The sequence below is a fragment of the Apodemus sylvaticus genome, chromosome 5 (genome assembly GCF_947179515.1).
Source record: "Apodemus sylvaticus chromosome 5, mApoSyl1.1, whole genome shotgun sequence".
Classification (NCBI taxonomy): domain Eukaryota; kingdom Metazoa; phylum Chordata; class Mammalia; order Rodentia; family Muridae; genus Apodemus; species Apodemus sylvaticus.
In genome coordinates, this window is record NC_067476.1 from 13,998,414 (window position 1) to 14,020,797 (window position 22,384).

Sequence of the window (22,384 nt, forward strand, 5' to 3'; positions counted from 1 at the left end):
TTTTAAAAATGAAAAAAAAGAGAGAGAGAGAGAGAGAGAGAGACCCAAGTGGACGCAACCACTCGCTATCCGCTCCCAACAGTGTACTCTCAAGAGGAAATGATCAATGTCTCTCTTTTAAAAATATAAGTAGTTTACCTATGTCCCCGAAACCAGGGGAGAAGGCTGGATTTGATTAGGAGCATGAAGTCTTGGTGGCAGATAAGGTAATGTGGTAGGCAGATGGCGGCATATTTAGGTGCCAACGTCATAACCCACACTAACCCATCCTAGGTGATGCAGGGCAGAAGAGCCAGGACAGAGAAGGCACTGACCCCCTCAATCTAGAGCGATACTATGTGACCCCGGACAAGCGAATTTCGTGTAAGTCTAACATCAAGATCGCACGTGATCAAAAAGGCCATTTCTAGGTCTGATACTCTGTGATTGCAACATTTGATCTGAGATGAAATGTAGCCAAGACATTCTGTCCTATTGGTGATGTGTTGCCTCACTGCAAAGACGGAAGCTTCTGGGTAACTGATCAATAATGCCCCTCCTGCAAACAGAGAATCCGTGCTCCGGTCTGAACGCCTCTGACCCTCCAGCTGCTGCAGCCTAACCCACACAGGGAACAGGGTTAGAAGGCCAGCGCTTCTGGAGGGTGTGGGGAGCTGTTCACCCTCTGCCATTTTGCTCTTCTACCTTTAGCCGTGTGAGGGTGACCCACCACGGCAGCAGCCGTAAGAACAGGGGACAACCGTGGCCAGGCACCCATCATCTTGATCTTGGACTTGCAAAACTCTGGAATATGAGCCTGTTCTTTATAAACCTCCAGACTCTGGTGTTTCATTGTAGCTGCACAAAGGCTAAGCAAGCCCCACCTCCCCAGGACCGAGGCTTGGAAGTAGTGCTGCTACCTCACGGACATTTGCAGGCTGCAGAGTCTTTAGTGGGGGCAGGACTGGTGGCTGAGACCCTGGGAAGTTAAGTGTGAAGCAGCTGTACCCCATCCTAGAGAAGTCACTGGGCTAACAAGAGGCGCCATATCCTCACAGGGCAATTTCCAAGTATACTGGGGGAAGGGAGTTGGAAAAGGAATCAAGTGTTTGAAGATGAGGAAAATGGAAGACAGTTCTGCCGGAAGACAACCTACGTGTGGAGATGAAGCGAAATAAAGAACAATCACGGATACGTTTGATTTTGGATGATCTTCCTGCTTCCATCTCCCACGGCTGGGATCACGGGTGGGCACCACCGTACCCAGGGCTAGGGTTACGGTCAGGCACCACTGTACCATACCAAGGCTTCATGCACGCTAGGCTGCTGCTCCATCAACTGAGCTTCCTTCCCGGCCCATAAACTGGATTTACGATTTACCTTTTACACTCAAAATCCTTTTGATGTTGGTTTTGGGGACCAAATCTAATGGTATCCTGTATGGGAATTCCTTTCGTCTGTTAACAATACCTGTAAAAATAATGATGATGATGATAATAATATTAGATGATGATGATGATGATGATGATGATAATAATAAATAATAATAGATTTGCCCAGAGTTCCTTTTTTAAATTTTATTTTAATTTTACTTATTCACTTTACATCCTGCTCACTGCCCCTCCCGGTCACCCCCTCCCACAATCCTTCCCCCATTCCCCTCCTCTTCTGAGTGGGTAGGGTTCCCCTGGGTATCCCCTGACTCTGGCATGCCCAGAGTTCTTAATGGAAAAAACTATTTTTAGATTATATATACTAACAAATAATTTTTAACAATAAAGAACATTTATAATAACAACATTAAAGTATTAAAAAGAGAAAAATAGTCAAGGATTTTAACCAAACCCTAGTCTTATATAATTTCCTTAAACAAAACACTGAATTTGGTGTTTTGTTTAATAAAGATTCCTGGTTTTTATAAGAAATGAGATAAATCTCTTACATATATCAAGGCTATCCACTAGGAAGAGGCAGCATGCCCCAGACCACTGACGTAATCTCTGGGTTGTCTGACTGTGAGCTCTGTCGGGAATTGTGAACAAACATTCTTCCTACCTCCCATCCCCAGTCTGACTTGAGCAGTTTTCTATATGCCCAGAGCTCCACAGCTTCAGAATGTCAGTGTCAGAGGATTTTAAATTACAGCCGCTTCCTATTTTATGTCATAAATAGTACCGTTTTAGTGGTTACACAGAGACTCAGGATTGTCCCAAGTGCTAAGAGTAACTGGCTGTGAATACTAGAGATGAACCCCTGACTCCTAGGCTCAGGGGACATCTTGGAAGTTGGGGCATAAAGAATGTAAGAGCCAGAACATGGGGAAGAGCTCTGTGAACTGCGGTCTGTGAGCTGAGACACGACTGCTGTGTCCACGAGCCCAGGGCAGGGGTGCTTAGGTGCTCACGGTCAAGCTGGCTAAAAGGTCCTGCAGGGATGAGGGAGAGGCCCCTGAGGTCTGTTGTGTAACACTTTCCTCTAGGATTGAAACATTCCACCCTGCAGGAAGCTCTTAAGCAGGACTCAAAAGTAGCTTCAGGAAGTTCCAGGAAGACCAGATTCACTGGGTCACTCCCTGTCAGGCTAAGTGAGAAAAACTTCAGCCTCTCAGACAAGCCAAGCTGTAAAGAAGAGTCTGCAAGGAGACGGGCTGCCTGGGGGAAGCAGAAACCAACCAGGCTTCCCGGAGGAGGTTTAGAGCAGAGGTAACGGGAAATCACACCCTCCAGCCTGTCGAGCTGCCGACAGGCTGTGCGCTGTGCTCCATGCTCCCAGCTTTGTGAATTGTCACTTACACTGAAGTGACCTTTGGTGATGCATCTGTCTGTGAATCATGTCTGCCTCTGTGAGTAACCCGTCACCCATATTCTGGTAAGTATATATCCCTGTATAACTCATTGGTTCACCAAGTTGAACATTTATGGTGTTCTGATTTTGGTCTGTTGGGGGTTCCCTATGGCAGATGAGGGGATGTGTGCTTAATCACCCCAGGGAAACTATTGTCACACAACAGACCCTGTTCCTCCCTGAGGAAGGTATTGGCAACTGGGAGCCACTAAAGAAGGGAGAGTCAGTTTTCTTTAGGGAGTTAGACACTGGTAAGTTACCTATACCCTGATAGATGACCTCATATCCATGAATATATGGGCAACACTAATTGGATCCAGTGTGCTAAAATATTAAAAATGAAGAAAATAAATACAAAGATTAAAAGAAGACATGTACTTGGGAAGGAGATGACTTAAGAGAAGTTGGGTGGGTAGTGGGGATTAGCTATGATTGAGATTGTAGTCATGTATGAAAATTTAAAGAATAAAAATATTGTTAAAATATCCTACCACACCTCAAAACATGGAACTATTTATCGCTATACTGACAGAAAGCCAAGTTTCCACGATTTTTTTTTAAAGTCTTATATGCAAGATCTGTTTTTATTTTACTTATATTTTGAGACCAGGTTTCTCTATGTAACAGAGCCCTGATTCTCCTGGACTCGTTTTGTAGACAGGCTGGCCTCCAACTCACAGAGATCTTCCTGCCTCTGCCTCCCAAGTGCTGGAATTAAAGGCATGCAACACCATGCCTGGATGTTTTTATTGTTTTAACACTATACAAGTACAGTACGGGGGGGGGGGGGGGCAAGATCCACAGCTTAACTGTAGGGCTCATCAAAGTCACCATGGTGAAAATCCAGCTCTAGTACTTAGCATAGTCCCTGGCGAGAGGAAGATGCTATGGATAAATTCTGAGATCTCGTGGGTGAGCTACCTGGCTTTGGTAAAGATACAAGAACATCCCTCAAGAAGTATCTTTGTTATTTAGCCCTTAATAGACCTGAAGATACCGTGTTAAAATGAGTCAGTGGAGGTGTTTAGGAAGTTTGAACTAAGGATGACAGGGCACAGAGTTTAAGGAACTTAGTTATTGTTTGTGCCAATAAGCAGGGCCCAGAGTCTTTATGTTGCTTTACTCCTTAGTTACAGAGAGGTAGCAATGTTTTCAAAGAATTTTTTGAGGGTAAAAATAACGCAGACAAAGGATCCGAGTGCAGTGATGTAACAATTTAACAAGGGCTGTAGCAGTCTGTCCCGCTGAACATTGTTAGCCCAGCCCATGGTAACTTTCAGAAACAGCCTGTACTTAGCCCAAGATTCAGTTCCCAATGTGTGAAAAGCTCTTGCGTTGAGAAGATTCACAGCATATCAGTTGAAGAAGAGACGGAGAAGTCAGAGGACTCTGAGTGACTCATCTGACTGCAGTGTCTCCTATGGTGATTTTTAGTTGTAGAATGTCCTGTTTTCAGGTGTTCTTTAGACAGGGGCTTTTATAATCAAACAGCCCGTGGTACTGTCGTTATGACTAGACTATATCGAGTGTCTGTTTAGCCTTACTCACACAGATCCCAGCCAGTTACATTAAAGTTACATTTTAAGTCTGTAGCTGAAAGATTACACATAAAAATTGAAATCATTTTTCCTACCATAAATTCCCTTAGGGTCCAGAGTCACTCCGGCATAACTTTCCCTCTTGACTCCTTCTGGCTAAAGAGAAACCAGAAAGAATTCCGTTAAGGGCATTATTACATTTATAAGACATGAATTTCCTTGGATCGAATTTCTCCAGTCCACTTTGCCAGTTTAAAACAAACAAACAAACAAACAAACAAACAAACAAAAACCCTCCTTCTCTGAAAAGGCAAACTGGATTTAAATACTTCAATGCATACATGCAATGAAAGGGTTCTGGCTATTTGAATATTGATCAGAGTGAACGCTTAAACAGATGTTCTTATAGGTCAGGTTATTGGTCTGAATGCGTTGTATGCATTAACTCATTCAGCTCCCATGAACCTCTGGGAGATAGGTGCTACAATAACAGAGGACGCCAACGTGGAGATCGGTAAATTTATCCTGTGTAATTAATGCTGCTAGGAAACTCCGGAGCCAGGGCTGAAAGCGAAGAAGCCCGCTCCATTTCCTAGTGTGAACCAGACATGCGCAGGAATGCGCAGGGCCCAAAAGAATCTGCACAAAAGATTCGTCACAGCTTTTCTTTTCAAGAGGGACTCAGTAAATTGCCCGTGTTGGCCTCAAACTTGCTTCAGCCTCCTGAGTAGCTGGGATTACAGACAATAAGTCAAGGTGCGGGCTAAATACGTATTTGCCGACGTTAATGGCATAGCCCAAAACAACCCAAAGAATAATGGCTTCAGACGACCCGAGAGGTCGTGAACTAGCCAAAGTAGCCGTGTAACACTTGGTGGAACAATATTTCATTTTAAAATTAGAAAACCATAATTGTGGAATTTTAATGTCAGGAGACCAATCAGCAGATGGAGGGGCCGACAATACTTAATGAGATGTTGTTATACCCTGGGCCTGCTTATTATCAATTTATAAAGTGGGAAATCTACAAGGCGAGGTCTTTAAATGTCTGTTACTTCTTTATATTCAGTATTTAGCCTGATATCTTGCACATAGATTTCAAGATATACTTTCTGAATAGGGTGGTGGGGGTAACCCAGAAGGTGCACAGCAAATAGCAAAACTTGGGAATCCCGGAGTTTGGGCTTAATTGGTGATTTTCTTTTCCTTTGTGGCTTTTGGTATTTTTTATTTTCTGCAGTAAGCAGGTACCACTTTTCTATTTAGCAATTTCATGCACAATTTCAGATTAATGTGTACATTACAAGAAAGCACCACAAATGTGTGCGAGCTTCTGTGGGAATCCTCAACTGTTACCATTTTCTGTTTACACCGTCATTCTCTCCCTTGCTCCTGGCCCCAGACGCCATTATGGACACAAACTGTTGATAGCATCTCCCCCAGAAACAGATTTTTTTTTTTAAAGAACCATATTTTCCTTACCACTACCCGTAATGTCTTCACTAAGATTTCTTTCCCAAATGAGGTCTCTAGTGAGAAGTTTATGGAGTGAAGGCCAATTTCCAGAGGAAGCAGGCTAAAGGTCACCAGATGACTGGACGAGCCTTCTATTCTCTGGCGCACACATCTGGAGGACCTGGAGGTCTGGGGGCCAGCAGCTGAGCTTCCTTCAGTGCAGAGTCCTTCCACAGCAGACATTTTAACACAGAACTGAAATACAACAGGTAAAGAACTGTGTAAGAATAGCTCGCCATTGAGAGCCACATTTAATGAAAGACCAACATGTATATGTGTGTATGTTTGGTGTGTGTGTGTGCGTGCGTGCGTGTGTGTGTGTGTGTGTGTGTGTGTGTGTGTGTGTGTGTATGTGTGTGTGTTCGCTCTGAATTATGCTGGTCTGGATACAAACTCTCCCCTGGTTTCTTAGCAGTATCAAAGTAACCCCTCTGGGTCTAAGGCCTGGTAGAAGGCTCATTTCAGATTTCCTACAGGTACATACAAACCGATGTGGGTCATAGCAATGTCATGGGGTATCTGAAAACTCCATACTTAGTTTAGAATGGTCATGCCTTCCTCAGGGTGTTGCCCACTTGATTACATCACAGCTACAAGCATCCTTTGTTCATGCTACTATGACGTAGCTGTTTTGTTCTTGGGTAGCAGGAGCCTTAGGTTTAGCTGTTGGGTGTCTTACCTGTGACTTTACCTCAGCCTTTGATTTATAATAAATGGTAGAGTGATAAATGGTTGAAAAGTCTGTATGCAGCTCCTTCAAAGGTTTACCTAATACGTACCCAACGGAAGTCCCGTGACCCATTCTCTAATAAAACCTGCTCTAGAAAGATGTAGATTTAAACCTGGGCCTTCCTCGTTTGAACTGTGTTATGAAAACAGATTGTGTGAGCTTTCTCATCTTCTGGTTAAGCAAACAACAGCCTCTTTGTAAAACTGAGGATGGCTCCATTAGTGATACCCCAGCAGAAACCTCCGCTTAGCTGGCTTGAGGAACCAAGGACAGAGCACAAAAGGTCACCACAGCTGAAAACTGAAGGCACTCTGAGTTCTGCGTATATCCTTTACTGAAACCCTGCTAAACCTTGAACGATGCACAGTATAGACTCTAAGCATTTCAGCTCAGGCAGAAAGAACTGAACAGAGATTTTAGCATTTGGGATGATATCTAGCTAATTGCTTGCTAAAGAATGAAAACAAACCTCTACAGAGAAACATAATAGAACCTAGAGTCTTTATATAATTTCAATTAATGAGGTAACAGGGCACAGGACAACATAATTTATACTTAAGAGAGGAGAGGGAGCTAACAGGGCTGGCTCTGGACTATCATGGTGACTTGTAATGGAAGTGCACTTGTAAGCCAAAGTGTCAATTGTGTCATTGTATGTCACGGTGGCTTTGGATCACTACTGTGACAGTACAAACTAGAATTACACAGCTAGGATTCAGAGACATAGAATTAAAAAGCTGAATTCAAATTTCAGTTTTTAAAGTAGAAATGATTCTATAAAAATATGTTGACATAAGGATAATAAAATTAACAGTATTCTAGTTTTCCAATTTTTTGATTTATTAAAATGATTGTAATTTACTTAGAGTAGAATTTCTGCTGAACTTACTATTATTTCTAAGAATAAATATATACCCATAGTCATTAGACTAATAGTAAACTTTTACTTTCTTTTCATAATTATATTGATTGTTTGGGAATTTCACATCATGATCCCTGAGTACACTTCTCAGTCCTCACAGGTTCACTCTCCCATCTTTTGAGACTTTCTCCCCAACCTACCTCTAAAAACAGGAAAAAAGAAAGAAAAAAAGGTATAATTTGTGTTGTTTATATACTCACTGGAGCATGGTCAAACTCCTGGTCATTAGCCCCTTAAATGAAACTGAGTCCCTCCCACCCGTGCCCCCTTCAGAAGCCCTCTCCTGTGGAGAGCTTCACCTCAGCATCCTTATCACAATTTTAAAGAATTCTCTTCAGTGGCTTTCTGTTTTAGGCTGTTACTTTTTTGGGGGCAGGGACAGGATGGGTTTGTTATACAAGCTTTTTATGCCCCCTTTTCTAACTGTGACTCTGCAGTCATCAATACCGTGGCAAAAGTAGCTTCCCTGTCCTTTACAGTCTACAGGATCATGGTTTCTTGAGACAGAAGCACAGACCACGGACTCCCATGAACATCAACACAGACCCCTGTTGCAGGAGGAACACAGACCCACACATGGCCCCTGGAGGCAGCACGACCCTTCCCAGACATGACCATGGCCTTAGGTGGCAACACAGGCCCACTCAGATCATCACTGTGTTTCCTGTGGCAGCCCAACCCATGAACATCAACGAGGCTCAGGTGGCATCTGCTTGGTCTTTGGTGGTAACACGGACATAGACTTAGGACATAGACTCCAGCTGCAGTAGGACCCCAGACCTGGGCATGGTCCTTGATGGCTGGATGGACTTGGATATCACCATAGCCTTGGGTAGCAGACCAGACCAAGGACATCCACATGGCCTTTGATGGTTAACTTGAGCCAAGGACATAAACATGGCTCCTAGCTACTGTAGGAGCATAGGCCAGTGTACCATGGATAGCAAAGTGGCTTCCATGGGCAGCACAGACCATAGAGGTCTTTCGAGGAAGTCCAATAGCAACAATGAGTGATTCTTCATCTTGGACATCCTGTTGCTGCTCAGAGCCAGGGTGACTGATCATGTGCCTGTGCGATGTATTTGGGGGCTGAGTCCTAGTGTAAGCTCTAGGCTGCTGCACCCCACCCTGTCATCCATCCTCAGCAATGCATTTTCCCCAGATCCACCACAGGCTTCTCTCACAACTGCCAACCCCGCCTCATCTTCTGTCTCTCCACCACTCAGCTCTGCACTCCTCTATCTTTCCTCCTCTGCACTGAATATCTGTCCACCGTAGTGACACTTGAAACAGTAAAGCCAAACCCCTTGTTTCTTCTGCAGCCACCTTAGCAACGGGTTCCCAGAAAATGCCTTTCTTGTTTGCTGCCGTATACTCTGGAAGCTTCCGTTTCATCTATAAATCCTGTCTTCTCCAAAAAGGGTGACTTTGCCAGTTAGAGTCTACTACATACATTTAAATGATATATCAGTCTTATTTCAACTACTGATGTAATTTTTAAGTATTTAAAAGTGTTTAAAAAGTTATAGATTGGCATCTTTAAAAAACTTAAGATGAAAATTTTAGAAGCTGATTTGAAAGTATACTTATGGAATACATAGTTTCTTTGAAATGTATTTATGTATGTATGTGTGTGTGTGTGTGTATATATATATATATACACACATATATATTTTATACTTATATATGCATATATATATACAAAATTTGGTTGAGGGATCACTGAAATACTCAGTCCTAAGAATAAAATTAGAAATTTAAAAATATAATTAGATTTGTGAAGCTGGGTTCCTGTTTAACATCTTGTGACTGTGATAAAACCTGTGAACCTATTATATAATTAGCTTCAGGGGTGCTCTACAAAGAAAAGACAGATGTTGAGGTTCCCCATTGTCAGAGTTCATCGCTGTCCACCATGGGTTGGGGAGTTGATGAGCTGAGGTAATTTTAGGGAGTGTTGCTCAATGATGACTCGTGATCACTAGCTTGGACAGAGAGGAGAGTAAAAGCATCCGCCGATTGGAGGATGTTGGGAAGGGTTGGGTCAGCGGGTTGGGCCTTTCTTTGTCACTCAGACTTGCTGTGGGGGTATTAACAATGGTGAGTTAGGAAAATGGGAAGGAGGCTGTGGCCGAGAGAGCAGAGTGGGAGTCTAAGGACTGAGAAACTGAAGTGAACCACACAAGAGCTCCCCTTTCTCAGCACATTCACAGCACCTTCCTCATCTACTGCACAATGTCCTTCCAACTGGCTTCACATGACCTTTAGTCTGTCCCTTCCACCTTTCTGTCCTCTTCATGTACCAATGCGTACTACCAGGATGACATTTAATGCTTGTGCTTATTGGAGTTGAATTGTGGGCACGTGTGTGTGTGTGTGTGTGTGTGTATCCTAATGACATTTATCTCTTTATTCTAGTATATCATAAAGCACTACTCACTGTAGTCCCAGAGGTCATATAATTGTAAACGGTTCCTTTCAATTGGATCTGTTCTCCTCGTACAACAGAATAAGGTATGTTCATCTCCAGGAAGACATCTTTGAACACTTTTGCCTTGAGCGTATCAGCAACACAGATACCTTCAGCCCAACGGGAAGGCAAAGTAGGATCACGTTAGGGAATTCTTGTCACATTTTGTTGGCATTAATGGGTCATGTTTGCTTTCTTCAAAAAAATAATATTTCATTTGCTTGCCAAATATTTAATACTATTTAAAACATGAGAATGCTTATTAACTAGAATACCAAATCTTTAAAGACATCTATTGTTGGATCCATCTAATGAGTATACAATTTTGATTGTAGAGACCAAGATTTTGTAAAGAACAATTAAACAAATGAAAGTAATCTAGCGGTTATTTATAAAGTATCTGCATTAGTCACTTCTCAGGAATGTCAGCCCGAGGCAGAAAACAGAGTTGTTTCTAACTCTCCTCTAGCTCCCACTCTCTGTCAAAAGTGAAGGAAAGCACGGACTTGGTTGCAGCTTTATAGTTGGCAGCTAGTAGAAGAGCAGAAGAGCCTCAGGAGATTCAAAGGTAAAAGGTACAAAGGTACATTGGAGTCTTTTGAAAAGGAAAATTAAAAACTCGGCCTCATATCCTGGGTGAATTAAATGTACAGGGTCAGCGAACTATGTCTTGCTGAATCAAATCCTGCTGAAGTGAGCATGCGACTTAGGGTTTCTTACCATTGTTGGAAATGCCGATGCCTTGAATTTCCCAGGTCGTTAGTGAGTCAGGCAGTGCAACCTGCAGCTGGTTCCTGGAAGTTCAGACGTTGATGTTTGTGATGATTTGTTTGTGGTAAGATCTGGGCCACCCATGAGACAAACCTCTGGCTGTACCCATGGAGGGTTTTCTAGATTAGGTTAGCCTCTGGGTGTGCCTGGGAACTATTTTCGTGATTGGGTCAACTGAGGAGAAAAGATCCCCCTTAAATGTGGGCAGTGCCATTCCCTAGGCTTGGGTCCTTACATAAGGAGGAGAGACCAGCTGAACAGAACATTTGTTATATTTGCTTCCTAATTGTAGATGCCCCAAGACTTCCCGACAGCAATGGGCTGAATCTTAGAACTGCGAGCCACAAAACTGCGAGCCACAAAACTGCGAGCCACAAAACTGTGAGCCACAAAACTGTGAGCCACAAAACTGTGAGCCACAAAACTGTGAGCCACAAAACTGTGAGCCACAAAACTGCGAGCCACAAAACTGTGAGCCACAAAACTGTGAGCCACAAAACTGTGAGCCACAAAACTGTGAGCCACAGCAAACCCATCCTCCCTTAAGTAGCTTTTGCCAGGTATTTCATCACAGAAACAGGAAGGGAAACAAATACAATATTCAACCACAGCGAAACATTAGAGTGGCTAGTAAGGAAAAACGCATCCAGACAAATATGTTCAGCATCTGTCCACCCATCTCAGGTTTGGAGACACTGCACCTGCAGTGTGAACATTGGATTTGAGAAGGATATCTTTGAACTGGTCCCCTGTCAGAGCATGTAATACAAGAAAGATACATTCCCTATTGTTATGTGTCAAAATACAGGAGTAAAGTAATGAATTGTAACACTGCCTGTAACAAATCTGTGTAACTAAAACCAGCTGCCTATGACTGAGCCAGTGTCCTTACTGTAGCTATGGCCTACGGATTCTTTATCAGGCATAGTATCAATAATGTACCAAGTACACAGTGTTTGTAAGCTATGGTCCTGCTGTCCACTGGTTTTCTGTCTAGTGGAAGAAAGTTACAAAAATGAGTAGCATGTCAGTGTAAACCCTGGATCAAGATGGTGTTGAAAGAGTTCCTTCCACACATTTGAATCTGGGTCTCTACAAGCAGAACTCTAGGCCAGGTCCTGGATATAAAGTATAGATCTGAAGTCAGGTTTTGCTTTGGAGGTATTGACTTACTTTAATTAAGAAGATACATAAAGATACGGGCCACTGTAAGACCACGTGATTCCTGAAACAGGGGTAATCAATTCAGTCATGTTCTGGTGCAGGATAGCATTGGAATATTTTACTAGAAGTGCTGAGCTAGGAGCAATGTTGGAGGGAGTGGACAATGATGTGGAAAAGGATTTCCGATGGGAAGGGTGAGGAGAGGCACAGGGAGAGTGCCGTGGCCCATCGCTAGTGTGGGACTGGCCTGAGAATGATTAGGTGGGGCTCCATGTCTCCAACATGGCCCAATACCTGCTAAAGAGAGCCTTCCCATTAAAATTAAAACTCTAACCAAGGGTTTAACAAAATACAACTCCGTTTTGTTTTATCTTTTTGTTTTATATATAGATACCTTTTGACTGAAAATAGTTGTCCAATATGGTGTTTAACACATAGCTGTATGCAGCAAATGCATATTAAAGACACATTAAATAGAGTGGTATCTTTCTTTACTAATAATTAATGTCAGCCTGTACTCAATTCTTAGACAAAGGTACACTAAGTAAAATTAAAACACAAAAAATTTACCCCAATAGTGGCATTATATTAACTATAGGGGAAATGGTAATGTCCAGATTTTTGGCAATAATACAGATTTTTGGTAACTTTCCACACTCTTATCCAGAGGAAAATCACAGATACCTTTTGGGAACACGGTGAACTTCCCATAGCCAGCTCTCTGGGAAGTAGCTTCGGATTTCTGCTTTCATTACTGGTGACAGGGTCTTTATGTCTGGAGAAAATATATTTAGTTACAGAAATCAATATTAGTTCAGCTTATAGGTGAATTTTTAAGTAAAGCCATTCACCTATGACTTATATTCTTCAAAAAGGGTCAGTAAGGCATCGCTTAATGGTTTTAAAACTGAGGTTTTAGACCTCAGCATGCTCCTGTACTGACAAAACAGCAAAGAAATATCTGGGCATTTGTTTCCTGTTGAATGTTTTGTCTTTCTGAGACTTTACAAAACATCAGTGAGTCTATAAAGTTATTTATAATTTTGTGAATTTGACAGGTTTTTTTTTTATCAGAAAACATGGAGGTTTTCTGCGATTTCTGGCTTGTCAATTTCTATTTCCATTAATAAGATGGACAGAACCTCTGCTTCATCTGAGATGGACTAATAGGGACTGAGTCTCAGAAACCTAAAACCAGATACACTATGGGAAGCAGCGACTCCCAGACATTAGCAGCATGGGCCTAGATCCCTGAGCAAAGCAAACTGGCTTTGACCTGTTCTAAGTCCAGACCAGGACCATTCATAAGCCAGGACAGGCAGAGAGCCACAACACAGCCCTGAAGGCTGATGGCTGCACAGATCAGGCTGTGGGGAGGCCATGCTGTCTAGAATGGGGAATAGACTCAGCAGGGAGGAAGGGCTGGTGAGGGTGGGTGCCATGTAGCTAAAGCAAACTGGAAGATGCCAGTTGAAAAAAAACAAATATGTACAAGATTATCCATCAGAATCACACTCGGAGAACCAAAAACTGGGAGGTAACTTAGAGTAGATGGTTATGGTAAATGATCCCTAAGAGCTTGTTTTTGAAATTGCAATATCATTTATGGCTGTGGAATGTATCCACTGAGATAGACAACACACCACTAAGCAAAACAGAGTAGAAAGGGGGAGATGCCATTTCGCTTTTGCTTCTTTTCCTAAAAAAAATGATGCATAAATGAAGATCCTAAGCGTTTCGAACACATAGAAAGTTTTAGATTCTAAAAGTCACATTGTTGCCTGAAACTGAAATAAGTCTCCCAGTCCCAAGTAAACTTAATGTTTTGCTCACTTTACAAGTCTTCTGCTGTATTTGGTCAGTGTAAACACAAACTTCATTTTCAGTGGCTCTAACGTCACATGGAATTTTATAGTTCAAGCGTATAATGCAGTTATCCAGGCAGAGGTTCCTGCCTGAGGCTCACAGGATAAACCATCACTCAAGACTTGGGGATGAATTGGCTATAGAGTTCCACCAGATCTGGATCCAGATTTGACTGGGCACTGTACCATTCCAAATCCCCAAGAATAATGGAGGTATTTAGATACATACAAAGTCTCTTTTCCACTTCTAGTTTTTAACGGAAGCATCAAAGCTGCTTGTCTTAGCAGCATTAATTTACACAGAATCTCCCACATCAGATAGAATCCTGGTAGGAAAACTCATACTTACGGATCCTTCCCAACTGCACTGGTTTGTGGTGGCTTTCTTTGCGGATCTTGTTTGCGACGGTACAACACTCGTTGAACGCCCTGATGCAGTTTGGGCCGATGGTAACCCGGGCCAGTCGCTGTTCACAGGTTTCGTAGTTGTTTTCTCGGGCCCCATCGTAACAACATTTCTTTGGTATTTGGTGTTTGTATTTAGCAGCTGAAGTGGTGGCAACATGTGAACCCTTATCATGTGCAGCTGAGGCACCTCAGATTTAGAACTCTCAAGGGACATTTGGTCCCTATCATCAGAGGACCCCCTCACTCAGCAGCCTCAGCTGGCTGACTGACAGGCCTCTCCCTGTAACCTCTCCAAAAGCAGGGATAATGTGTCCTCAGCAGGTAGTCCATTCCAATTCATACTGAATGGTCGAAGGGCCCCCAGCAACTAAGCTAAATGCTAACTTTCAAAAACTTCAGCCCCTTTTGAGTGAAACAAATGCAATATTCAGGAGACTTTGACATATTTGAAGATGGTTTTTGCTATTATATAGTAACTGGATACCCTGCTTTTTCTAACATTTTTTCTGAAATGGTTTATAGACTTTCAGTAAGGATATCATCCTATTTTCTACATTCTTTCCTAGTGGCAGCATCAAAACCGATGAAGTTGTCTAGATTACCCTTCTTAGTTCGTACTCTTTACATGTTAACATGTAAATAAATAGTAAGTAAAATTAAAATTTATTATAAAAAGATGGTTAATTCTCATATTGCCATTTAAATAATTGTCATTAGCTATATTTTATAAAGAATAGTCTAAGTCAGTGATTCTCAACTTTCCTAATGCTTTAATAAGACCATTTAATACAGTTTGCTGTGGTGACCCCCAACCATAAACTTAACTTTGTTGCTACTCCATAATTACAAGTTTGCTATTGTTACGATGGTCGGAGGCAGTCGGTGTGAAAGGCTTGTTTGACCCCCAAAGGGGTTTCCACCCATAGGCTGAGAAAGCTGATCTAAGCACTGTTAACTGTTACATATAGAAAAGAAATAGGTTTTTTGTTAATCATGGACTTTGCCAGAACAAAGTTAGAGACCATGCCTCCTAATTATTAGGTGAAGTCTATAGAAAGGAAACACTTGTGATGAATAAAAATAAATATTTTTCAGTTTTTAGAGATAGAAATTCTTCCTTTTTATACTAAGAAGGGAACTGGATGCAGGGTCTGTGCGCGCTGCGTGAGTTACACTGAGCTGTGCGCACCCCCAGCTGTAATGATGCCAACAGAAGAGATGGAGAGTCCCCGAGTCAAGATTATGGCCAGAGAAATACTGGCTTGGTTTGGACTACATTTCCTAAAAGGGGTGACCTAGACCTCCACACATCTCTGTTTTTACCTATTCTTCTGGAATTGGGGAGGCTCTACAGTGTCTCATTTCTACAGCTTTCGATGTGATCATAATGTTTTTATGGTCACAGGAAACTTCACGCATACCTCGTTCTTCTATTTTCTGCTGTAGGAGCTCCAGGTCTCTCTTTGGCCTGAGAATTTCTTTACAAGAGTCGTCTGTTTAGAAAAAGACAGAGAATTAGAACATGGGTCAAAGGACATATAAATCTGAATGAAAATAAGTTTCATGAAAGTCATCGCTTGAAACAGCTCCGGTGTGCATGTGACAAATCCATGCTGAGGATGATTCGGGTCAGGCTTTGCTGCATGGACTGAGCCAGCTCCTGTGCACGCATGCTGTGGTTGGATAGCTCGGGGCTTTGTGGGACTCCTAACAGTGAGAGAGGGGGTGTCTCTGACTCTTTCACCTGCTCTTGGGATCCTTTTCCTCCTACTGGGTTACCTCATCCAGCCTTGTATGAGGGTTTGCATTTCATCAATAGCATCAGGAGGTCTGCTATGTTCTGAAGGAAAATGGAGGAGGAATGGATCAGGGTAGAAGGGAGGTAGTGAGAATCTGGGAGAAGTGGGGGGAGGGAAGCTGCAGTTGGGATGTATTGTAGGACACAAGAAAAAAAAGAAACAGATTAGGCTCGGTGTGTCGCACCTTTGAATGTGACACCTGGTTGGTTTTATGATCTTGGTTTTGAATGTGACTGCTTATTGAATCCACTGACTACAGCGAACTAATGAACTACCTACGCATTTAGAGGAAGCAAAATTTTTATTGAGCTATCTTTTTCTTTTCTAATTTCATTAAATATTTATTTAGGGGTTTGTGTGTGTGTGTGTGTTTGTGTGTGTGTGTGTGTTTGTGTGTGTGTGTGCTTGTGGCCCAAGAGGGCAACTTGCAGCAGATGCTTCTTTCCTTCTACAATGTGGTCTGCAAAGCTCATTAGGTTTTGCAAATACCTGTGCCCATCCTGCCACCCTGTCACCTCCCTGGCCTCTATTTCTCTTATTTGTTCTTTGAGCCACCTTATTGTAAATACAAGGATGGATATCAGGGTATCAAGTAGAATTGTAAACGTTTGAAAGCCACAGAGAGAAGGCCATTGCCATGTGACGTGTGCTGTGGAACGGCTTCGGGGCCAGAGGTGAGTCAGACATAAAGGTATAAGGACATGCAACCATGTGACTTACTGGTTACAGTATAACAGAACTGTAGGATTCTAGAACGCAACTTAAACTAGATTATCCACCCTATGGGTCTTCATGCCTGCAGTGTAAACAGATCTAGTTTTTATAAAGTCCTCCATGGAAATGGCGGAGCCATGATTAATTCTGTACAGAAATGATACCTCACAGAAGTGATGATTTTTTTCCTTTGAGACAGGAGCCTGTGTGTTTTCCAGACTGTCCTCAAACTCAATCCTCCTGGCTCAGGTTCCTAGAATGATTGGGGTTTGTAGATGTGCACCACTGCATCAGAGGTAATTCTTATTCTAGCTCGCATGAGCTTATGAGGGGAAGCCAGTCTCCATGGGTAAAGATCCAGAGGTATAAAATAACACAGCACCAGCCAAGAACAAGGCCCTTTCCTTGTGAGAAAGGTCCAGGAAGGCCAGGGAAGGCTCTGAGCACTACTGTAAAGATGTTGTATCTTATCTTGAAGACAACAAAAAGCTCTAAAAAATTTTTTTTGAGTGTGTACGGTGTGTGTCCGTGCTAGTATGTGTGAAGTTGCATGTGACAGCCAAAGGTGTCAGGTGTTTTCCTCAATTACTCTCCACCATTATTAATTTGCTATCTGTGGATGTTTTGCCTTCATGTGTCTACGTGAAGTGTGTGCATGCCTGGTGCCTGTAAAAGCCAGGAGCAGACATCAGATCCCATGGAACTGGGGCTGCAGATGGTTGTGAACCATGTGCATGCTGGGAAATGAACCCAGCCCTCTGGAAACACAGCAGGTGCTCTTACCCACAGGGCTATCTCTCCAGCCCCTCCCTCCACTCTACTTTTTCAGATTTGGCCTCACTGAGCCTGGAGCTCTCTGGCTGGCTAGTGAGCTCGAGGGATCTGCTTGTCGCCTCCTTCCCGTGCGCATGCGCACATGAAACACCTTAAGGAGACACAGCCATTGCCAGGCGTAGGAGTGGGATATGAGTGAGGTCTGCGGGGTATTTGTCAGTTATGAAGATGCTGAGAGTCTCACCGCGGTACTGGGAGTCATCTGCATTTGCATTGGTGAGGAAGGTGAGTCCAGCCAGATGGAATACGTCTGCATTGTCACGGCCACCACCTGCCCCACAGCCCAGGTCACTCTTATCATCGAAAGCTTGAAACACCTGTCCGGAAAGGTGAATCTCTTGAATTTATTCCTCCAAAGGACTAAAGAAATTAATCATCACGCTGTGTCAACACATCTGTGAAATACATGGACATTCATGCACCTAATGCCCAAAGACCTCACGTCCCAACTTCATTCCTTCCACTGTATATATTTAAAAACCTTCCTATCTAAAATTAGCCAAGAATGAAGCCTTAAGCAATAGCATTAGAGTCTTAGGAATTGTCCCAGAGCATGTACTATATAGAATGCATGATTGTATATGTTATGTATAATATAATGCATGCATATACCATATAACATGCTATATGTATGTATAAATTAATATGTATGTATAATGTGTATAAATTGTATGTATGTATGTATGTGTAAATTAATTCGATAAAGGATGAACGAATGAACTAACAACATTAATTTTTGTTTTATGAAAAAAGTCTACATTCTACACGGGAAAGCACTGTAAGTGGTTTATTTTAGCTTTAATGTTGACTCAAAACATATCCTTTCTTCTCTAAGTGTTTTATAACTTCATAATTTCTTGGTTCTTTCTGCCTCTCCAAAGGAACTCAAGCCTAGAAATAATAGCTGACTGTCATGGAAATAGATGGGAACATATGGACTCTGGCCATTTCCAAATTCTTTATTCTAAATTTAGACTTAAGTGAGAATCCAAACAGATGCAGTGATTTCCTAGTTCCCTCTAGAGCAAGGTTCCTTCTGCTACTTTTGTAACTACCACCACCTCTGACCCAGATCCTCCATCTCCTTCCGCTGAGGACTGCAGCTTCCATAGTCCCATCTGCCTTTGATGGCACTACATTTGGAAGCGGCAAAAAAGATGGCTGACCTGTGCTTTAGGGACAGAAGAAGCTCTTTGTTGAATGTACTGTAGAAAAGGAGCCCAGGGCCCCTGTGATGATTTGAGTATGCTCAGCTGAGGAACTGGCACTATGAAGAGGTGTGGCCTTGTTGGTGTCACTGTGTGTGTGGGGGCTTTAAGACCCTCATCCTAGCTGCCTGGAAGTGAGTATTCAGCTAGCAGCCTTCAGATGAGGCTGTAGAGCTCTTTGCCCATCCTGTACCATGTCTGCCCAGATGCTGCCATGCTCCCACCTTGATGATAATGGACTGAACCTCTGAACCTGTAAGCCCCAATTAAATGTAGTCCTTATAAGAGTTGCCTTGGTCACGGTGTCTGTTCATGACAGTAAAACCCTAAACAAGACAGCCCCCTTACTTATTCCCCCACAACCTGCCCCATACTTTGTGAAGCTACCCCACCCCATGGTCACCATGCAAGTGCACTTAACTCTTTGCATGGCCCTTTTGGCTTTTCCCCGGACTCCATACACAGCGCTGTCCACCGCAGAGAGTGCCACCCATGAGTCTGCTTCTGTCACCATGTCAAGGGACACAGTTTGGCCTGGAGAATACACGTCTTCATCTGGAGACAGATGGACCTAAGAGGTCATTCAAAAAAGAAAAGATCGCTTGTGTGTGACAAAACCAATCTGAGGCCACTGCTGTGGCCCACTCCTCCAGCCACGAGAGAATCGCACTGTGCTGTAGACATGTGTTACCTGGAGCTGATTGCCACACTTCTCCTCAATGTTTATCCAGACTGCATCAGCCACTAATTCTGCTGTCTGCTCTCCTGTGACTATGTAATAGACCAGGAGTCTCGCTGAAGGAACCATGTCTTGTGTCACTGGAATGTTTATATTTTGGTAAGATGAGTAGAGAAGTTTCTCTTTTGTGCCATACTGTACAATTTTGCCTTTGGATAAAATCTGGAATTAAACAACAGCAGCAACAATCAAAAACACAGAAATGGAACCTGTTTGGTAGGGCACCATTTAGAGCTGGAGCAGAAATTATGCTGAAAAGGGGGTCTATATTTCACACAGTTTCCATGGTGTGCTGAGTGTTTCACACTTACTACAATTCTTTAATTTTCACAATACACCAGTGAGACAGGAATATTTATCTCCACTAAAGAAACGAGTGCTCAGGTAGATAAAGCTCTTGGCACAAAATGGGGAGGACCCAGTTCAAGTCCAGAATCCACATACAAGCAGGTGCAGCCGCTGCCGGTAACCCCAGCACTCAGGAGGCAGGAGCAGGATTCTGGGTAGCAAGATTAGCTGATTAGTAAGTTCTGGATTCAGGGAGAGCTACTGCCCCAGTAAACAGAGGAGAGATAGAGTGTATGACACACGAGATGGACTGGCTTGGATGGAATCATTGGATAGGAAACCAGGAGTCCTCAGTTCAAACCACAGCCTTCCCTTTCTCAACTCCAAGGAGGTGTGGTCTTGTAACCTCTCATCCCCCCTCTGAAATCAGCATGAGACTTGTGCCTGCCCCAGTAGTTTGAGAAAGCTGGAGGCGATGTGCTTGAACATGCTTGGAAATGAATGCAAAAGTCTCAGCGACTTCTTCATCAGAAGGGCAGTGTCGTGGGTGGGGGAAGGGTGGGGATCGCTCATGGTTGCCCTTACCAAGTAATTATAGTGAGTTATTTTGTCGATATACGGACTCTTGGGAGTAACAATAATATTCAGGTATTCTCCCACAAGCATGGGCTTGTAGTTTTCAGTCCAAGCGATGTAGATGTAACTCTGGCTGAGAGATGAGTACGCAATTGCTTCGTACTCTTCGCTGGCTTGATTTTCTTCGGGAAGTTCTGAGGCATCAGTTCTGACCTAGAAAGGAAAATTTCAAAAGCCCACATGGTCTGTGAGTAATGGTTTCTGTAAAAACATGTCTTTTAAGTTCTTTGTCTCTTCAGATTCCCAAATTTCACAATGCTGGTTGCTAAAGAGAAGAAACACCCTGGTCAGTCATGCCGGTGTTTGTTTGTATAGTTGGAATGTGATGGAACCCTTGAAAGTGTATGGGAAATACTGAGGGCAGAGTGGGCTCTGCGGAGGAGCCTGACGAAGGTAAGAGAAGGGTGTTCTGAGGCAGGAATATGGACGCCTGAGATCCTGATGCACTGGAGACTCCTCCTGGGGGATGACATGACTCTGCAGTCAGAGAAATGACCAGGAGATGGACATAACTGCTCAGGACTGGAGCATAGGAGTTACGGATGCACAGCATAGTGGCGGTCTGGCCCAGTTTCCATGCAGAGGCGTGACACAAGATTGCTCATAAACCCATGGAGCAGTGATGTCTGCTTTCGGGCAGTGGGAGGGGCCGCAGGTCATGCCCTGGAGTTAGATATATTCCCGCGCAACCACATCACTTACTAATTCTAGATCCACTATCGAGTTAAGGGAGGTTAGAAGCTTCCCCTTTGTAGCTACAGAACGGCAAAGAAAATGATCTCAGTTCATGGCACTGATGAAAGGTGTCTTTTATGAGGCTCTTAGCACAGTGTTCTCTGTAGATGCCAATGAGTGTAAGCCTCAGCCAGTGGCCCGGGTTATCCTCACGAGGGCTCAGTAAGCGCCAGTATAAGCCAGCTTCAGCCCAGTGACCCATTTTATTAGCTCACTGGGATTTTATTTGGGAACTTAAACACATTTTCTGGGAGAGAAGATGAACTGTGAAAGAGAATAGCTCATATATCAGGAAAAAGAGGGTGGGTCTTTCACATCTGACTCCGGAAAAGGTAAAATACACATGTATGGGAAGGGACTATTTCCCCCACTGATCTACACTGTTTTGCTACTCTGACATGCCTGCATTCTGATATAATCTTTTTGGTATGAAAGGAAATAATTAATTATTTTTTCTTGATAGTTCTTCCCCCTCACTACATTAGCAGATTGTATAAGGTAATCGCTTCATCTTGGGTGCAAAACAATGGAATTAGTCTCAGGACTTGAGGATGAAATCAGCCACATCTGTCTGTACACCAGTCAAAGCACACAACCAAAGCTCACGCTGTTTTAAAAGAAATACAGCAAGAAGATTTTAGCTCACCCCAAACTTCAGCCCTGTTACTTCTGACGGGAGGTTCAACACGAAGGAAGCTACTCCGTCAGCCGAGTTTGTGATGCTCCTCTTGGTTTCCAAGTCGGATGTCTCTTGGTTCACGTCAACTGTTTGCGCCGTCAGAGTTACTGGGACCCCTCCTACCAACTGCTCGAGTGAATCCTTAACCTGTACCTGTTTGCCAGAACAGTTCAGATTGATTCCAGTAGATCATGTCTCAAATCAGATCAAATCTGAAATGGCTTTCTCTCCTCTCCGCCTCCTACCACCTTACCTACCTTGATGGGAAATGGAATCCCGGGCTTCAAGAAAAGAGGAGTAGCAACCAAATTCAGTGTGTAGGGAGAGAGGACATATTTGATGCCAGGGATTTCTGCGTCTTCTGAAAATCCACCTACAAGGGCAGCAAGCACTGAGTTATTGTCTCTGGAAAGGTGATGGTGGTCTTTAGGATATCTGTCTGGTCTCTGTGCTTATTCAACCCCTTGACCTATCTTCATTCATTGGCCAACTAAGGGAAAGAGCAGACAAGCTTCTGAAGCCCCCTCCCCCCATAGGAAGATGGCC

The 22,384-nt window shown here is 43.2% G+C and overlaps 1 protein-coding gene across 1 annotated transcript in view; it reads right to left on the minus strand.

Moving 5' to 3' along the window:
* Window positions 1-22,384, minus strand: part of LOC127685284 (complement C5) — a 79,566-nt gene that overhangs the window by 36,199 nt on the left and 20,983 nt on the right. Inside the window, exons 10-23 of the mRNA XM_052182292.1 lie at window positions 22,096-22,211; window positions 21,806-21,991; window positions 20,374-20,577; window positions 19,453-19,662; window positions 19,183-19,332; window positions 17,738-17,870; window positions 15,628-15,699; window positions 14,148-14,345; window positions 12,618-12,708; window positions 10,719-10,792; window positions 9,969-10,108; window positions 5,844-6,071; window positions 4,457-4,517; window positions 1,360-1,449 (exon numbers count right to left, since the gene is read on the minus strand). Coding sequence (XP_052038252.1) covers window positions 1,360-1,449; window positions 4,457-4,517; window positions 5,844-6,071; window positions 9,969-10,108; window positions 10,719-10,792; window positions 12,618-12,708; window positions 14,148-14,345; window positions 15,628-15,699; window positions 17,738-17,870; window positions 19,183-19,332; window positions 19,453-19,662; window positions 20,374-20,577; window positions 21,806-21,991; window positions 22,096-22,211 — 1,953 coding nt within the window. The remainder of the gene's footprint in view (window positions 1-1,359; window positions 1,450-4,456; window positions 4,518-5,843; window positions 6,072-9,968; window positions 10,109-10,718; window positions 10,793-12,617; window positions 12,709-14,147; window positions 14,346-15,627; window positions 15,700-17,737; window positions 17,871-19,182; window positions 19,333-19,452; window positions 19,663-20,373; window positions 20,578-21,805; window positions 21,992-22,095; window positions 22,212-22,384) is intronic.